This window comes from Mauremys mutica, chromosome 20 (assembly GCF_020497125.1).
Source record: "Mauremys mutica isolate MM-2020 ecotype Southern chromosome 20, ASM2049712v1, whole genome shotgun sequence".
Taxonomy (NCBI): Eukaryota; Metazoa; Chordata; order Testudines; family Geoemydidae; genus Mauremys; species Mauremys mutica.
In genome coordinates this window covers 16,556,587-16,575,596 of record NC_059091.1, presented here as the reverse complement: position 1 = coordinate 16,575,596, position 19,010 = coordinate 16,556,587, and the positions used below count along the sequence as shown (strand labels likewise).

At 43.1% G+C, this 19,010-nt stretch overlaps 1 protein-coding gene across 8 annotated transcripts in view; it reads right to left on the bottom strand.

Annotated features, from left to right (window-relative positions):
- BRD4 (bromodomain containing 4) overlaps positions 1-19,010 on the bottom strand; it is a 207,028-nt gene that overhangs the window by 41,641 nt on the left and 146,377 nt on the right. For all 8 annotated transcript variants that reach the window (XM_044995162.1, XM_044995167.1, XM_044995168.1 and 5 more), the window contains 2 exons: positions 1,968-2,177; positions 955-1,154 (listed from right to left, as the gene is read on the bottom strand). In XM_044995162.1, the coding sequence (XP_044851097.1) occupies positions 955-1,154; positions 1,968-2,177 (410 nt within the window). The remainder of the gene's footprint in view (positions 1-954; positions 1,155-1,967; positions 2,178-19,010) is intronic.

Below are 19,010 nucleotides of genomic sequence, written 5' to 3'. Positions count from 1 at the left end.
CCCCTGGCTGGGGGTTATGCCCTTGAAATACTTGAAGATACAGAGGAACAAAAATTAGTTCTCTATCATATCTCATACTGGATACTAATGGCAGCCCCACAAGCCAGACAAAGAAGCACAGGGGTGCATGAGTGAAAACAAGTACTGTCACACTGAGGCACAACGGATTGGGGGGCTGCACCAACATGTGTTGCTGGAACTGATACTATCAATGCCAAGGCCCTTACAGAAGCTAGAAACCCCAGAGTGAGCCATCACTACACCACAGGCACTAAGGGTTACTGTTTGAAGTAATCCTGAATGCAAGAAGATTGTCTCTAACTCTCTATTGTTCCTCAGGGTATGTCTACACTACCAGATTAGTTCGATTTAACTTAATTCGAATTTGTGGAATCGACCTTACAAAGTCGAATTTGTGTGTCCACACTAAGGACGCTAATTCGACTTTGTGAGTCAACACTAACGGGGCAAGCGTCGACATTGGAAGCGGTGCACTGTGGGAAGCTATCCCACAGTTCCCGCAGTCCCTGCTGCCCATTTGAATTCTGGGATTTCCCCACAATGCATGCTGGGGGGAAAAATGTGTCGAGAGTGGTCTTGGGTAACTGTCATCATTCAACGTGCATTTCCTGTGTGGCTGGTCAGAACATCCAAGCTCGGACTGCTGTCCAGAGCGTCAACAGAGTGACACTGTGGTATAGCTCCCGGAGCTACTAAGGTCGATTTCTGTCCACACATAGCCTAATTCGACATAGCGCTACTCCCCTCGTCGGGGAGGAGTACAGAATTCGAACTAAAGAGCCCTCTAGGTCGAACTAATTAGCTTCCTGGTGGGGAAGGGTGCACGGTTAAGTCGAATTAACGCTGCTAAATTCGACATAAACTCCTAGTGTAGACCAGGCCTCAGCGCAGTAAAATACAAAAACTGCAAGATATGACAGACACAAAGCTGACCTTGAGTTACTGCTGTTGCTATTATTTTTCTTGGCCTTCTTGAGTGGTGGTTCCTTGGTTTTACTTTTCTTATTCTCCTCTACTTCTTCCTTCTTTTTGTGCTTCTCTTTTTTCTTTTCTTTCTTGTCTTTCTCCTTTTTCTTTGGTTTGCTCTGCTGTGGCTGGGACAGGGCAGCGAGCTGTTCATGCACTGCTTTAAGCTAAGAGGCAGACACACAAAGATCAAGATACTTTCGCTCTGCATCACCTCCACTCCCATATTCATTCCTTTCTGGCCTGGCTACTTTCACTTGCTTTCACCTCTTTGAATATTAAGTGGGTCAGTTCTAGATGCTTTTTACTGTACACTGATTTTTTTTTTCATTATACTTTAAAGCACCCTGACCCGCTTGACAGGGGGGAGGAAGTCTTTATAAAGTTACTACTCTCCTCACCTTTTGGCCAAGAACAGACTGCCCACTTCCTCAGCGCCAGTTGGACACTAAATGCTATTAACAATGAATGATTTAATGCACGAGGAGGGCCTGTGCGGCTACAATGCTCCAGATGGAGCACTGCCTGTATTTGGGGCTGCACCTCCCTATCAGAGGTGGTGGCTACAGGTCCCATTTTGTAAGTCCACATGCCACACTTTAGTCTTAAATTGAGCCAGCCCAAAACTGTATTCTATCCATTCAAATGACGCTACCTAACTCAAGGCAATGGTATAGTGTGCTGCTGTGATTTTTTTGAACATTATATGTGTACTAAATAGAACATAATCAAATGTTTTGAAATACACCACAATATTTATTAATACTTTGCCCATTAAGCCCTTTCGACAACAGATGTCAGAACACTTTACAATTGAGCTTCAGAGCCCCATGGAAGCTGGTAGCTCATTTTACAGATGGATAAACTAAGGCAAAGAGCTAAAGCAAATTGCCCAAGGTCACCCAAGTCAGTAGAAGAGTTGAGAATGCCTGACTCCAAGTTCCCCTTGCTCTAGCCCCGAGACCCACAGAACACATTACCTGTTCCTGGAGTTCTGCTAGTCGCTGAGCTCGTTCTTCCTCAGAATCATCTGATGAACTATCGCTATCGGAGGAGCTATCACTGCTGCTATCGCTGGATGAAGGGGGGGCCACCTTGGTTGGGGGTGGCACCACTACGGGAGAGGAGGCTGGAATCATGGGTTCTTCAGGTTCATCTGGCATTTTAGCAAAGCGCATCTCAAAAACATCCTAGGGGAGAAAAACACATTGAAAAATAATGCTAGGTTTGCATGTACTATACAAATACACATTTACAAGCAGCTCAGCATGTAATAATGATTATTATTCAAGAAACATAAGCACCTGACAAACACAGATAAGCTTTCCTCCTTTAAGGAACGAAGGAAGGACAGACTAAGATTCAATATATGTTCTGTACAGACTTAGCAGAATTCCACTTCTGATATCAATGTTTATTTTTAAGCATTTTTTTGTCCATTTAATTTTTCACAGTTGCAAAAAATTACAAGTTTTAAACTTTTTTTTCCTATTTATCTATTTAAATGTCCTCAGTCGCAGGGCAGCATGGGGTGGTCAGACAATTATTTAATGACAGCAGATGTAGAGATTCAAAAAGTTAAAGCTTTATTACCATTAAAATACAAATTGCAATATCACATATACAAACATACAAAGTAAATATCCTTAAATCAAACTAAGTTCTCAAGCAGCATTTTTCTTACTTTGCTTATCTGTAACTTTCTATTATCGCTAGAAATATTGAGTTTGTGTGTGTATAGTGAAATTGAGGTTTACTGACATTTACCGATAAAAATCTGATCCTTCAAAGCCTACTTATGTAACTAAATAAGGTAAAAGTGCTGAATTGATGATACTATCTACACAATAAATACTAAGATGCAGGATGATCAAACCTACTAAAATAGCAGAACAGCTCTATGGATTAGCAAAAAGAAACACTGATTGTCCAATTCAGGACAGAAGCTTCCTTACTTATTAGGAGACAAAGTTCAGAGGGCGCAAACAATTCCTCAAAATTACTTCTAAAGAGTAGAATTCAATGTTTTAGCTTCCTTGATTAAAAATAACTGAGGCAGCTTAAATCTTACTACGCTACTAGACTACCTGTCTGTTTGCTCCTTAACTGATATTTTAAACAAAATTAAAGTCAAAAGGTAAACCTGAGATTTGGATGATATGGTAGATTGAAGTCCTAAGGAAAAATTACAACTATGCTTGCAGAGTCAAGACCTTAATACAAAACCCAGTACAGAGATGTACTGAAATGTTGAAAAAAATCCCCTTACAGAATGGCTAATACTAAATCTGAACAACCAGATGATATGGTTCAATGTGGACACAGGTGCTGAACGGCTGCATTTTATCTCCACTGTTGTTTGGCATTGCAAAAGACTGGATAACAAAGTGCATGAGCAACACAAACACCAGAACAGCAAGGGCAGATGGAAAATGCTTAGAAGACCTAGACTTTGCTGATACTGCACTACTGAGTGATGCCCATAAAAACTTACAAAGACAGACAACTTGGCAAAAATAACAGGCCAAGCAAGGCTCAAAATTAGTTATGCTAAATCAAGCATCCTTGATTTAAGAGTCTGATGTGAAAGCCTAAAAGTATTTTTCAACATCTGTCCACTTTGTTTGTTTGAATGTTTAACTGCAAAGTTTGTTTTTCCTGTAATATTCCAAAAGACGACATAACCAATGACATAGGATTTTAGCAACACTTGAAACATCTCACCATATCCTTAAGAGGTTGAAAAAAACTGAACTTTAGAGACATTAGTTTCTTCTCTCACAAACCTTATGCTGTTTCCCTTTGTGAACTCTCTCACTCTAGCAGAGAGACCAAGATGACCATATCTCAGATTTCTGACTCCTAAGAGGAACAGTTTTGTTTATATGTATTTTCAAGAGCCATAGCCTTTTTACTTTTAAAATCAGATAAACAAGTTTTTTACTTATCAAAACCTTTGTGATTCATATTTGAATCCCTTTCATAGAAAAGGTGAAGGATTTTACAAATAAAACGTAACTTGTGAATAATTTAGATCTGAAGAAAAAATATAACTGCGGCTCTTCTCTTCAACTGTATTTATATAGAGGAAGAGTAAATGTGGGTAAAACAAAAATACAATGGTTAGAAAGGAAGTTTTGAAATAATAAATATGAACAGCCCTAATTAACTGCTGCAAAAAACAAAACAAAAAAGCGGGGGGGGGGGGAGGGAGAAGGACACAAGTTCTCATCTTTCTCTATGACACACTTCTGCTGTCAGGATTTTCAGTGCCATCCCTCTATCAAGTTTTGAATGCATTTAGAAGAAGGCGGCAAAAATTCACCTTTTGCCTGGAAGTTCAACATTTAACCTATAGAGGTTGTTTTGTGTACATAAGAGTTTCATCTCTGAACTCTACTGTGTATACAACTTAGATTAGAAACTCTTTAGCACAGGGCACATGTCTGCTCATCATGGTGTTACGCATACTTTTGGTATGAAAATAAATATTTACACATGTATTTATGTAACTCATTTTAATCACTCACCAAATAAAATATGCTGCAGTATAAAAAATTACTATTTAAATATGAAACTATTTTAACACAGTTAAATAAAATAAATCAATAACCTCATTTCACACAACAGCTATTAAGCATTATCAAAAATATTTACACAAGAGACTAATGATTCCTTTGAACAATAAACATTTAACAAGACTTTTTAAATAAGGAAAGGGAACACAAAATCAACATGCTTTTCCTTCTCCTTTGTCCTCCCTTAGAGTACAGGCAAAGGAACAGAGATACGACATTTGTACTGACTTATACTAGTCTACTTTGGCTCTTGTACCACAGCTGTCACTACGACTTGAATGAAATCCTTTCCTGACACCTTCCTGCATTTTAATTCATTTGCACCCGTCTCTGAACTCTCATCAGTCTTGGCCTCAAGAACTTGTATGATTTTTTCCACTATATGCTTTTTGTAAATGAATCAAAGTAATTATAGCATCATTTGCCTTCCCACAGACTTTGTATACACTAGATTTTTTGCCAAAATATTCTCTGTTGCTACCTCCAGTTCAGCTTCTCAACTTGGTAGCAATGGTAAGTGCACACGTAACTCCAGGCGTGCATTTACATTTTAACTACCGTTATCATCTAACTTTCCTTACAGAAGGTCTAAGATGATGCAGAGGGGTAAACTCTTGAGGGCAGGGACTGCCATTTATTATATGTGGATATCTATCACATTAGGGACCCAATCTGTTGACAAATTTTGATTAATCATATCATAGCTGGCCACCTAAAGCCCTGTCTGCCCTAACAAGCAGCACTGTTAGTGGCAAGTTTTTGGCAAAAAAAGGTCTCCTGCAGACAAGGCTCTAAAGATCCTGAAGTGCTTCACAAGCTTTACTAATCATACAACCTTCCCTCCACAAACAAACCTCTGCATCTGAGGTATTTAACAATGAAAAGCAACACTTTCACAGCAGGTTAATGCAGAAACTAAAAACTACAATTGCCAACTAGATCAAGTAATAATTAAAAATAAAACAGGCAGAAAAAATATCCAATAAAAGCAGCTTGAAGTTGACACAGATACCATCTAGTGGCAAAAATACACTGTTAACCTATTAACAAAAATTCACTAATTTATATTCAAATACAAGCAAACATCTTTATGAACAGCACAAAATAGTGATCAGAAATGGGCAAAAGGTTAACTAGTCATATCAAAACACGACATTATTGAGCACAGAGCCACAGAAAGAACCAATTTCTAGCACATTCTCAGTGGTTACAGACTGACTTTCCATTTTTAGTATGATGTCGGCGTCTCCTAACATGCAATTTAAAACCTTATCTATGATCAATCATCGTATTCTCAGTTACCAGAGGTCTACTCAGACCTAATTTTTAGGTCCCGCCCAAGTAGGGTCAAGTCATTTTTTTGACCTGACTTCAACCCTGACCCTTCTACTCCATTCTCCTGAACCTGAGTTGCGACTGTTGCTACCTTCTGCCTGCGGGGTTGGCACAGAGGCAGCTGCATGCTCTGGTCCTGTCACCCATGCTCTGGTCCTGTCACCCATGCTCTGGTGTATGTACCCTGCAAAATGAGTATGCCGAGGCATCGCAATACCTCTCACACTGCAGCGTACACACAGAGCAGCAGATGATGGCAGACGACAGGAGTAAGGCACACAGCTGCTGTCACAAATAACCGCCACAGGCTGACCTCACAGGCAAATGGAGAGCCAAACTCAGCTGTCCCAGACTTGACACTTGTAGTCTGGTTCAGATTGGATTGCAGGACTTAGTACGAAAAACTGTTACTAACCTGTTCCGTAACTGTTTGAGATGTGTTGCACATGTCAATTTCGCTTTTGGAATCTATATGCCCAGTGCATGGCCATCAAACTTTTTCCTTCAGCAGTACCTGTTTGGTGGCTTAAACGTCCTCTGCTACTGTGTGTCACTGCATGCACGTATAAAGAGCAGAGCTCCCTCTAGCCCCCTCAGTTCCTTCTTGCCATAACTCCAAATGAAGATGGGTACGAGTGTATGTCATGGAATGGACACGTACAACAGATCTCTAAGAAGAGCAGTTATGGAACAGGTTAGTAACTCTTTTTCTTCTTCGAGTAATTGCACATGTTCATTCCACTCTTGGTGACTCACAAGCAATAAGACAGGAAGTGAGATTGGAATCTATTTCAATAAAGATTGGAGAACAACTTGTTCCCCTCTAGCATTGTCTTTGGAGTCTTAAGCACAGCATGTGGATCATGGAGATGTGGACCAAGGACCAGGCTGCCACTACAAATGTCTGCAACTGGGACTTGTGTCAGGAAGGTCGCTGGGGCTGACTGTGACCTCGTCAAATGAGCTGACACATTAGCCAAAGTCATCGCGCATGCATATGCAGGGTGCAATCCAGGAAAAAATTCTCTGGGTGGAGGAAACCTCTTACCTTCTTTGCCAATGCTACAAACAGCTGGGAGAATCTATGAAAGTGACTGGTTTGTCCAGGTAAAATGGCAAGGCTCTTATGTCGGATAATGTAGGAAATTGGTAATAAGTGTCTAGTAAGACAGAGGATGGAGCTCGGTTGTTCTCAGTGGTGGCAGATGACAGAACAAGAAGCAATGGTCTCAAGTTGCAGTTGGGGAGGTTTAGGTTGGCTATTAGGAAAAACTTTTTCACTAGGAGGGTGGTGAAGCACTGGAATGGGTTACCTAGGGAAGTGATGGAATCTCCTTCCTTAGAGGTTTTTAAGGTCAGGCTTGACAAAGCGCTGGCTGGGATTATTTAGTTGGGAATTGGCCCTGCTTTGAGCAGGGACTAGATGACCTCCTGAGGTCCCTTCCAACCCTGATATTCTATGATTCTATGTCCAACATATGCAAATGATCTTCTACCCAATACCACATATGAGCAGGGAGGAATACTGGCAAATAAACTGGCTGGTTGATGTGGAACGTGGAAGCCACCTTTAGGACCAACTTCAGATGAGGATGCAGGTAAACCTTGTCCTTAAAGAGGATCATCTGTGGAAGTCCCAACATTAATGCCAGCAACTGCCCTGCTCATTTGGCCATGGCTAATACTACTAAAGACTAGACTATGTATATATACACACATTATGTTCACAAAAGGCTGACAGAAAGAATTGCTCTGATATAGAACAGAGTTCCAATGATTGTCATGGATGATAAAAAGGAACTGAGGGGGGCTACCTTTTATTTCTGCATGTAATGATGAATGGGGTGGAGGCTCAAGCTGCTAAGCGAGTACTATACAGGGGAAAAGTTTCTGACAGCCATGCACACCAACACCTAGAGTGGAATGCACATGTGTAGTTACTTAAGGAACTATTGTTTGCATACTATACAGACTTTCGTGAAGTCTGTTTTTTCTATTATACACAGATTAGTAGCCAGTGTTACAAGATTTTACACATTTAGTCTTAACTTTAGCATTTCCTGGCTTCCGAGTGCTTAACTTCACAATATCGGTATTTTCTTAATGTAATTTTTTTGCATGGAGTTTCCTAGCTAAAATTATTTGTATTGAATCACCAAACAAGCCAAAAAACCAAAAAACACCCAATTACCTACCTTTTTGTAACTGTTGTTCTTTCAGTGTGTTGCTCATGTACATTCCATTCTAGGTGTGTGTGTGTGCCCACATACACAGTTGGGAGATTTTTGCCTTAGTGGTATCTGTAGGATCTGCCACGCTCATGGTATATTAGGTGCTGCCGACCCTATGCCCTCTCCGTTTCTTCTTACTGTTGGTTGGAGCGCCTTGTCTTGCATCACAAGAGTGTTAGTGGTCCTTACAGTCCATTGTTTAAGTTACGTGTTAGAGTAGCTGTTTAGGAGTTAGAGTCCCGGCTTGGCGGGGGGCATGCCCATTCCCCAGGTTTTAAGCCACGTTCATTGTGTAGCCGGCCGATGCCCATTAGTGATCCCCAACGAGAGCTGTTTAAAATGTTTGGGGGAGTCTCACAGAAAGGATAAGTGCAGGATCTGCAAAAACTTTCACCCTCAAACTCAGCAGGAGCGGGATATTTGCTTAAGGGCCCTCCTCATAGAGCTTATGCTTCGTCCTACCTCTCGATCGGACTCCATGCCTGGTACCTCGATTTGACAGTCCAACTCCCATTCTTAGTCCTGGGAGAAGTGCCTGCTGAGCTAACTGGCTGTGACTTCTGGGCTCCAGGAAGGCAAAACAGCTGAGATCCGACTCTGATCGGCTATATACCAGTTCCATAACTTTCTAGCCTCGGCGCACAGGAAGCAGAATCTCTCCCCTCTGGTTGTTGATATCAAACATGCAAGCCACATTGTCTGTCATGATTGTGATTGTTTTGCTATTGATGAGGGCAGGAACTCAAGGTAGGCAATCCTCGAGTTCCAACAAACTGATATAGAGACCAGTTGACTGAGGTGACTACCTGCCCTGAGTTATGAGTGAGGGATGAGAGTATATCTTAAACAGCAATGCATCCATTGTCACACTTATTATTGGAGCAGGTTGTATCAACGGGACACCCACACAGATTTTGCATTAATCTTGCCATCAATCCAGTGAGTTCTTCACCTGGAGGGGAACCTTAACCTGTTTGTCCAATAGGTCTCCCTGAATCAGCCCTAAAAGCAGCAGAGGCATAATCTTGCATGCTTGGTCACAAAGGTGCAAACTGTCATATGTCCCAGGAGCTGCAATCAGTTCCTTACTGTAGTACAGGGACTTCCTTGACTTGTCCCAACCAGATGTGACAAAGTTACGAATCTGTATGTGGGAAAGAAGTCCCTGGCTACCATATACCCCTATGAATTGTATTCTCTGTTACAGGGGCTAATGTGGATAATTTTTTTTTTTTTTTTTTAATTTTTAACTGGAGACCCAATTCCTGGAGGAGAGAGAGGGCTCTGGGCGGAAGTTAGTACCGGTTTGTAAGATCAGCCCTTGACTAACCAGTTGTCAAGATACTGGATGACTAAAATTGCTTCTCACCAAAGATGAGCAACTACTACTGCTAAAGCCTTTAAGAATGCCTTTGGGGCCAAAGAAAGTCTGAACAGAAGTACTCGGCACTAAAAACAATCCTGGCCCATGGTGAAGTGCAGGTATCCCTGTTTGCAGGATGTATCTCTAGATGGAAATAGGCAATCTGTAGATCGAGGGCCGAAAACCAATTTCCTGCCTTTAGAGAAGAGATTAGGGCTGCCAGAGCCACCATTTGGAACTTTTTTGAGATGTGGTACAAAAGTATACCTTGAGTAAAACCCCTTTCCTGTGAGGTCTACTGCAAGGCTGGTACATCCAGTCACCCTTTGGGGGCAGGGGAGAGCTGCTTTACAGCCCTGTGGCTGAGTCTGTAGGGCTGTCCTTGGTCTTGAGGCAGCACGGCCTAGCGGCCAGAGTAAATAGCCCAGCCCTTGCTGCCAGGGCAGCGTGGCCTAGCGGCCAGAGTCAATAGTACGGGTGAGCTGGGCCACCATCCCGGGGTGAGCGGTGGCCAGGTTTGGGGGACCTGGGCCCTCCATCTCCACTGGGTCCCAACCCAGGGCCCTGTTGGTGGTGGGGTTGCCCACCACCAGCTCACCGGGGATCCTACTGAAACATGCTGAGCTAGTCTCCAGTTCTACAACTGATTCTTCGCCAAGTTTCCGAGTCACTTCCTACCCAATTCTCTGCAGTTTGCCATCTCTGGGTCCCCCCAGTCTCTCCACTCTCTGCGGCATCCTGAGCCTGGGGGTTTGTCTGGCTGGCCTCTGCATCCTGGAGTGCAGGCAGTCCTCAGACAGGAGCCAGCAGTGCACTTCCTACCTTGCCAGCAGTCAGCCCACACTGAGCAGCTCTGCTTCCTTTTATACCGTCTCCAGCTGGAGCATGCCCAGCAGAGCTGAGGGAGCATGACCTCCTCAGCCCAAAGAAAAGGATTAACCACTGCTGCACCAGGGCGGGGCTGGTACAACTAAAAAAAGAAGGAAGTGTACTTCTTGGCTCAGTATAGTCTTGTTAGAGGGGTCCCTAAAGAGGACGGGGAAGGGAGTGGAAGGGAGGAAGGGACAACGTGGATGGTGGAACCCAATGTTATAAGCTCCATGACACGTGTATCTGCTGGAAATGGGAAAGGCAGTCTCCAAAAGTGTGGAGGTGGGCAAAAGGTCGCAGCTTGCAAACTAGAGATGAGGGAGGAGTTGAACCTTTGACCATCCTGTCAAAATAGCTATTTCAAAGATGACTGGGTACTTGCTGAAGGCAGGTGGGAAACTTTTCCTCTCCGGAATCTCCATCTTTTTCTAGCAGGTTCTGTGAAATCCAGAGAACTGTGTTGGGTGTGATCTTTGGGCAGTTTGAGACCCACTAAATCTCTTTTTGGTAGGAGTACATATACCCAGAAACCTCACCGTAGCCCTGGAGTTCTTCAGTATGTGCAGGGACTCGTCTGTATTCCTGAGAAAAGCTTCTGATCATCAAACAGGAGGTCCTCAACTGCATTTTGTACCTCTCTCGGGAACCCCAACAGATGGAGCCATGACACCCTGTGCATGACAATTGCTGTGGAGATGGATCTAGTAGCAGTGTCTGCAGCATCGAAGAATGCTGGGAGAGAGTTTCTGGCTAATAACTGCCCCTTCTTAATGATAGCCTGAAAGTGCTCTCTATGCTCTTGTGGAAGATGTTCAATAAAGGTTGCAAACTTGCTGTAATTCTTGTGACATCATACTTAGCCATGTCTGCCTGATAATTTGTGATCCAAAATTGAAGGGTCGCGGATGAGTAAACCTTTCCCCCAAAAAGGTCTATCCTTTTCTGGTCCTTGTCATAAGAGGGAGACCTGGAATAACGCTTTTTACCTGGCTCGTTTACGGCATCCAACACATGGGAATTAGTTGGAGGATGGCAAAACAAAAACCCTGAGTCTTGGGGTAACAATATTTTTTATCTGTCCATTTACAAGTTGCCAGTATAGTGCCATACATTTTCCACACAGCCTTTGCTGGATCCATGAGCTCATCTTCATTGGGTAACGCAACCTGGGTAGGTGTCACTGGCTACAAAGTGTGCAGGAGCTTGTATTGTGTGTCTTTAACCTCCTCAAGAGGTATCTCAGGGGTGTCCACCATCTTCTTCACAATATCCTGTAATCAGCAAAAAAGGTCAACCATCGATAGTGATGGAAACATGACTACTTCATCCAGAGAGAAAGATTAAACAGGGGTTTGAGGGGTAGCCTTGCTGTCCACCCTAGCCTCCTGTCCCTCAAAGGTCTTCTGGTGTTGGGGGTTTGGTGGAGGAGAATGTTTGAGCCTAGTTTCCTGGTGCAGTGGAGCCAGAGGTCGAGAAAATTGCTGCCGATACGCTGCCCAAAGACCCTAGTGGTCCATACAGGAGAAGGGGTGGGACTGATCCCAGGACTGATCTCACTGTCTCTGATATGGACGAGAATCCTTATGGGTTCCTGTAAGTATGGGTTCCACAATCTCAGTTCAGGCCTCTAGGTGCTAAGGTAATGCAAACAAACAAAAACAACATGGAACACTTCCTTACTTGCATCTGACGAAGTGGGTATTCACCCACGAAAGCTCATGCTGCAAAACGTCTGTTAGTCTATAAGGTGCCACAGGATTCTTTACTGCTTTTGCATGCAATGAGACAGTTATGATCACCAGCCTATCAACACTTCTTGTCCTTGTGAACCTGCTCCAAGTAGAACAGTAGTCAAACTGACAGTGCTCAAAATGTTCTCCAGCCAAAAAGCCTATAGACAAGTGAGGTACAACCAATTTTTTCTTCACTTAAAACAAAGGATTGAGCTCTGCTCAAAAAGAAAAAAAAAAACAATCCAAATTAATAAGTTTCCAGAAGTTGGTGAATCATCATAGGAAACCCTTGTAACCCACCATTCGGCAATAAATAAATCCCCCTAAAAATGCAAACAAAGCAGGAAGCTATTTTAAAATCTTGCCCGGAAGGATGTTGTCATAGGTTTATTCCCCACTTTGAACTTTAGCGTTCACAAGATGGGGACCTGCATGGACTCCTCTAAACTAAATCCTAGTTTAGATCTGGTACGCTGCCACCAACTAGAAATTCCAGTGTCTAGTACACTCCCTGTTCCCCCAAACTTTCCCTGGGGAACACAGATCCCAACTTCCTTGGATCTTAACACAAAGGGAAATAATCCATTCCCCCCACCTTCTTCCCCCTCCCCTTGTCCTTGGGAGAGATACCTTGATTCAAACTCCTTGAATCAAACAAAGAGGGAATCACTCTTCCCCCTCCCCTGAAAATCCAAACAAGGGAAGAAATCAATCAAGTTCTAAAAATAAAAGATTTTATTAAAGAAAGAAAAAAGTACACTCTCTCTGTATTACCAGGATGAAAAAATACAGGGTCTAACTTAGAAGCCTGGAGAGGCTTTTCCCCCCCTCCTCCTTCCTCAGAATAATCAAAGTAACAGCAAACAAAAAAAGATATTTCTTCAGCAAACACACAATTGCAAATGTAGAAATCAATTATAAGACTAAATCGCCTTCTAATACTTACTATACTGAATAGAAGAAAATACTTCAGGAAACCTTGGAGAACTTGAAGAATATGTCTGGCCTCTCTTAGATCCAAAGAGAGAACGGCAATGCAAACAAAGGACACAGACAAAGCCTTCCCTCCCCAGAGATTTGAAATTATCTTGTCCCTTGATTGGACCTCTGATCAGGTGTGCATCAGGTTACTGAGCTTGTTAACCCTTTATAGGTAAAAGAGACCTTAACCCTTAACTAACTGTTTTATGACAGATGTCATTGATATATTTTGGTGCATATCAGAGGGTAGAACATTCTGAAGTTGCAGGCACTGAGTGGAAAAAGACCAGCCTCTCACACAATAGGACAGTCAGCAGGCTTAAAACTGCTCATTTCTGGTGCTACACTAGAAGGCTGGGCACAAACTGATCTTCAGATTGTCCCAAGACCTTGTCATGCAATTGTTGGATCCATCTATGCATTACTGTACAGTGAAGACTGGGTAGAGATCCGACAGAGATGATTTAACATGGATCCCTAACATCACTTCAAAACCTGAAAGGAGGAGTTCCATGCATCTAACTTTTCACATCTTCATAAATTTAGTCTCATTCTCCTAAACAAAGTTAGAGGACACAATTAATGCGAAAATGCCCAGAATGCTGAGACTGGGAGGCCAGGATTTCAAATAAATTACTATAAGAGGCAGGGAGGAAGGAGAACAGTGATCTCCATGTAGTAATAGCCTGCAACCTGGTACAGCATTCATATACCGAAGCTCTGATGTTTAGAACTGAGAGCTGTAATTTAAATTCCCTTGCACTAGCCAACCGCTTCCTGCCAGATATACCTGCATCACTGATGCTTGCAGGCTCTCTGTGGTGACTTTTTTAGTTCCTCCTTAAAACGTATCTTTCTCCTTTTAACAATTTTAACCATGTTTTTAAAAACTGTAACATGCTGTTTAAAATGCTAAGCAGATCACTCAGTAGTATGCAAATTCAGAGTGTGCTTTGAGCATTGCTATAGCTAGACAGTTATGATGCACTGACAAGAAACTTGAGAGGTTACACACAGTGTGATGGTGCAGTCAAAAGAGCTAATGCTCCTTTGAGCTACAGTGCGGGATTCTTTATCCAAAGCCACACGGGAATAGAAGGACATAAATATAGCTTGAGTAAATGCAGCACACAGCAGCAAAAGTGATAGGAATTTAGATACATGAGGAATATGAAACAAACATTTAAAAATGGCGTATAGGAAAAATTCCCTGCATATAAGCCAACAATTTCTGCGGCATTTAACCTTTCATTTTAAAAAACAAAAGCAAGTTTTCACTCTTTAATGGCTGGGAAGAAACCTTCCCAATGTGCAGACTTGCCTTCTTGAGTCTGCAGACAGGTCTAGCGTGTGGGTGAAATCCTGGTCCCACTGAAATCAATAGGAATCTTGCCTCTGGCTTCAATAGGGCCAGGATTTCACCCTGTGTTTCTTGCAGCTTAAGGCTTTCAAAAACAGAGCTGAGCAAAATTAAGACTGGTCACAGTGTCAATGCAGCTATTCAGAAATTGACTAGAATTTCAGTATCAAAGAAGCCAGTCTCACTCTGCTGTTGCTTGGGAAAAGCTGTGAAAACCAGCAATGAAAGCTATATATAGAAGAGGGTGCAAAAATGGAGGTTAAAGTAGCAAGGGGAAGAGGCTGAGTTTCAAAATGTATCTGAAATGTATTTGGTAGGCAGGATCCAGCAAAACACTGCTATTTATGAATGACACTGTACCATAAGGACCACATCTGCCACGTCACCACTGGCTGCCTTAACTAAGGAGTGTAATTCATTGGGTTCTCATCAGGTCGTTCAAAAACATGAAGCTTAAATAATGCATTCAAGGAGAACTCCATCAACAGAACTAGTCTGTGAACTGTGAAAGAAAACACTGTTATTTAGGACATCATTAGCAGAAACAGTGGTTTCACTAGGTAGCTTTGATTACAGCACAACACACATGCCTACCCTGCACAAGACAGCTACTACCAAATGCCACTGTCTCTCTTAACCTGAAGAAGAGCTCTGTGCAAGCTTGAAAGCTTGTCTCCCTTACCAACAGAAGGTTGGTCCAATAAAAGATATTACCTCTCTCATACTGTCTCTAATATCCTGGGACCAACACGACTACAACAACTCTGCATACATGGATCAGAAGCAGCTTTTGGGGACTGTGCTGCCCATTGCTAATGATGTCTTTAAACAGTCCTACAATTGCAGGAAAGAAGCCACAAAAGCACCCATAGTGCCTTTGGAGTCAAAACATAAAAGCACAACCAGCATTGAAAAAGTGGAACAGTGAAACCCAGTGTCTGAGAATATATAGAAGTACACATCACAAGGAAGAAAGGAGAGCAGCAGAATACGGACCCTGGACTTCAGAAAAGCAGACTGACTCCCTCAGGGAACTGATGGGCAGGATCCTCTGGGAGAATAACATAAGGGGGAAAGAAATCCAGGAGAGCTGGATGTATTTTAAAGAATCCTTATTGAGGTTGCAAGAAAAAAACATCCTGATGTGTAGAAAGAATAGTAAATACGGCAGGAGACCAGCTTTGTCTAACAGTGAAATCCTTGCTGATCTTAAACACAAAAAAGAACCTTACAAGAAGAAGAAGATTGGACAAATGACCAGGGAGGAGTATAAAAATATTGCTCAGGCATGCAGGAGTGAAATCAGAAAGGCCAAATCATACTTGGAGTTGCAGCTAGCAAGAGGAGTGGAAGGGTTTCTTCAGATATGTTAGCAACAAGAAGAAAGTCAAGGAAAGTGTGGGCCCCTTACTGAATGGGGGAGGCAACCTAGTGACAGAGGATGTGGAAAAAGCTAATGTATTCAATGCTTTTTTTTGCCTCCGTCTTCACATACAAGGTCAACTCCCAGACTGCTGCAATGGGCAGCACAGTATGGGGAGGAGGTGACCAGCCCTCTGTGGAGAAAGAAGTGGTTCGGGACTATTTAGAAAAACTGGATGAGCACAAGTCCATGGGACCAGATGCACTGCATCCGAGGGTGCTAAAGGAGTTGGCGGATATGATTGCAGAGCCATTGGCCATTATCTTTGAAAACTCATGCTCATCAGGGGAGGTCCCGGATGACTAGAAAAAGGCTAATGTAGTTCCCATCTTTTAAAAAGGGAAGGAGAAGGATCCGGGGAACTACAGGCCAGTCAGCCTCACCTCAGTCCCTGGAAAAATCTTGGAGCAGGTCCTCAAGGAATCAATTCTGAAGCACTTAGAGGAGAGGAAAGTGATCAGGAACAGTCAGCATGGATTCACCAGGGGCAAGTCATGCCTGACTAACCTAACTGCCTTCTATGAGGAGATAACTGGGTCTGTGGATGAGGGAAAAGCAGTGGATGTGTCATTCCTTGACTTTTGCAAAGCTTTTGATACCGTCTTCAACAGTATTCTTGCCGGCAAGTTAAAGAAGTATGGGCTGGATGAATGGACTATAAGGTCGATAGAAAGCTGGCTAGATCATCAGGCTCAACGGGTAGTGATCAACAGCTCCATGTCTAATTGGCGGGTATCAAGTGGAGTGCCCCAAGGGTCGGTTCTGGGGCCGGTTTTGTTCAATATGTTCATTAATGACCTGGAGGATGGCGTGGACTGCACTCTCAGCAAGTTTGCAGATGACACTAAATTGGGAGGAGTGGTAGGTACGCTGGAGGGTAGGGATAGGATACAGAGAGACTTAGACAAATTAGAGGATTGGGCCAAAAGAAACCTGATGAGGTTCACCAAGGACAAGTGCAGAGTCCTGCACTTAGGATGAAAGAATCCCATTCACTGTTACAGACTAGGGACCGAACGGTTAGGCAGCAGTTCTGCAGAAAAGGACCTAGGGGTTACAGTGGACGAGAAGCTGGATATGAGTCAACAGTGTGCCCTTGTTGCCAAGAAGGCTAACGGCATTTTGGGCTGTATAAGTAGGGGCATTGCCAGCAGATTGAGGGACGTGATCATTCCCCTCTATTTGATACTTTGTCCAGATTTGGGACCCACTACAAGAAGGATGTGGAAAAATTGGAAAGAGTCCAGCGGAGGGCAACAAAAATGGGCTGGAGCACAGGACTTATGAGGAGAGGCTGAGGGAACTGGGATTCTTTAATCTGCAGAAGAGAAGAATGAGGGGGGATTTGATAGCTGCTTTCAACTACCTGAAAGGGAGTTCCAAAGAGGATGGATCTAGATTGTTCTCAGTGGTACCAGATGACAGAACAAGGAGTAATGGTCTCAAGTTGTAGTGGGAGAGGTTTAGGTTGGATATCAGGAAAAACTTTTTCACTCAGAGAGTGGTGAAGCACTGGAATGGGTTACCTAGGGAGGTGGTGGACTCTGCTTCCTTAGAGGTTTTTAAGGTCAGGCTTGACAAAGCCCTGGCTGGCATGATTTAGTTGGGAATTGGTCCTGCTTTGCGCAGGGGGTTGGACTAGATGACCTCCTGAAGTCCCTTCCAACCCTGATATTCTATGATTCTATGATCCCTAGGACAATAGTAAATGTATAATTCCCCTGTCCTCAAAGTGCATAACCTAAAATAGATCTGTTGGAATTTAAAACCCAATATCTGGGGTTGGAAAGCAGAAAGAACTGATTAAACTGCTCTAAAATGGAAAAAAGATGTGAAACTTCCAGCTAAATAGCCAAACCTTCTTATGACCACCCGATGGCTCCTACCTCCTTTAATATTATCTACCAAAAGAGATTAGTCTTTCAAAGCATATCTTGGAGAGAAGTACTTTGGCTCACTTCAGGAGGAACTCCTCAGTTTTCCTTTGGGTAGCTTGCCTACATATTTTCGAAGACAGTTTGTAATCCAACCCTTACAAAATGCTTCGAGACCTGATGAAGGGGCAAAGTGCTTTCAGGTTTCTTCTCCTCTTGGAAGGAAGGTGAAAACTTTACATGTTTCCGGTTCACATTTACATCAATAAGGGTATGTCTACACTACCCACAGGATTGGTAGTAATCAATCTATCGGGGATACATCGATCCCCGAACGCGCTCCCCGTCGACTCCGGAACTCCACCAGGGCAAGAGACGGAAGCGGAGTCCACGGGGGAGTGGCGGCCGTCAATCCCGCGCTGCGAGGACGCGAAGTAAGTCAATCTAAGTCGATCTAAGATACGTCAATTTCAGCTACACTATTCTCATAGCTGAAGTTGCGTATCTTAGATCGACACCCCCCGGCCCCTCCCAGTGTAGACCAGGCCTAAGTGCCTGTCAATTCTCCTATATAAGATCATCTCCAAAGGAAAGGGGATGCAGGAGCAAGACGATGAGTTAAGTTGCAGCCAAATATAATTCCCTTTTAAAAGCCATCCTGACAAGCTGTCAGTCTGGATGGATCTGGCCTTCACTGAAAAGGCTAGATTAAGCAGAACATCCAAGTATATCAATATAGTATGGTGTACGGGGCAATACAATGGAGTAGCTTTCATAATAGTTATACTATCAGAGGGGTAGCCGTGTTAGTCTGGTTCTGTAGAAGCAGCAAAGAATCCTGTGGCACCTTATAGACTAACAGACGTTTTGCAGCATGAGCTTTCGTGGGTGAATACCCACTTCTTCAGATGCAAGTCAGATGAAGAAGTGGGTATTCACCCACGAAAGCTCATGCTGCAAAACGTCTGTTAGTCTATAAGGTGCCACAGGATTCTTTGCTGCTTCCATAATAGTTATAGGAGGCCTTCAATATTCTGTTCTGTTCTAAGGCCAGCAATACCCACAAACTACATGCCAAAATGCCCAATGCAGAGTGTGCACGTGTGTTTTCAGCATACAAAATGAGATAGCACAGCACCATGGGAACCTTGGGCTCTTATTCTGGATCTTCTTCCTGTTACTGCTGGGCAGAGCTCAAGCTATTATGCAAGAGTGTGAAGTTATTGAAAGATAACTGACTGTTCCTGCACAGCCTATTGGAACTAGGAGAGTCAT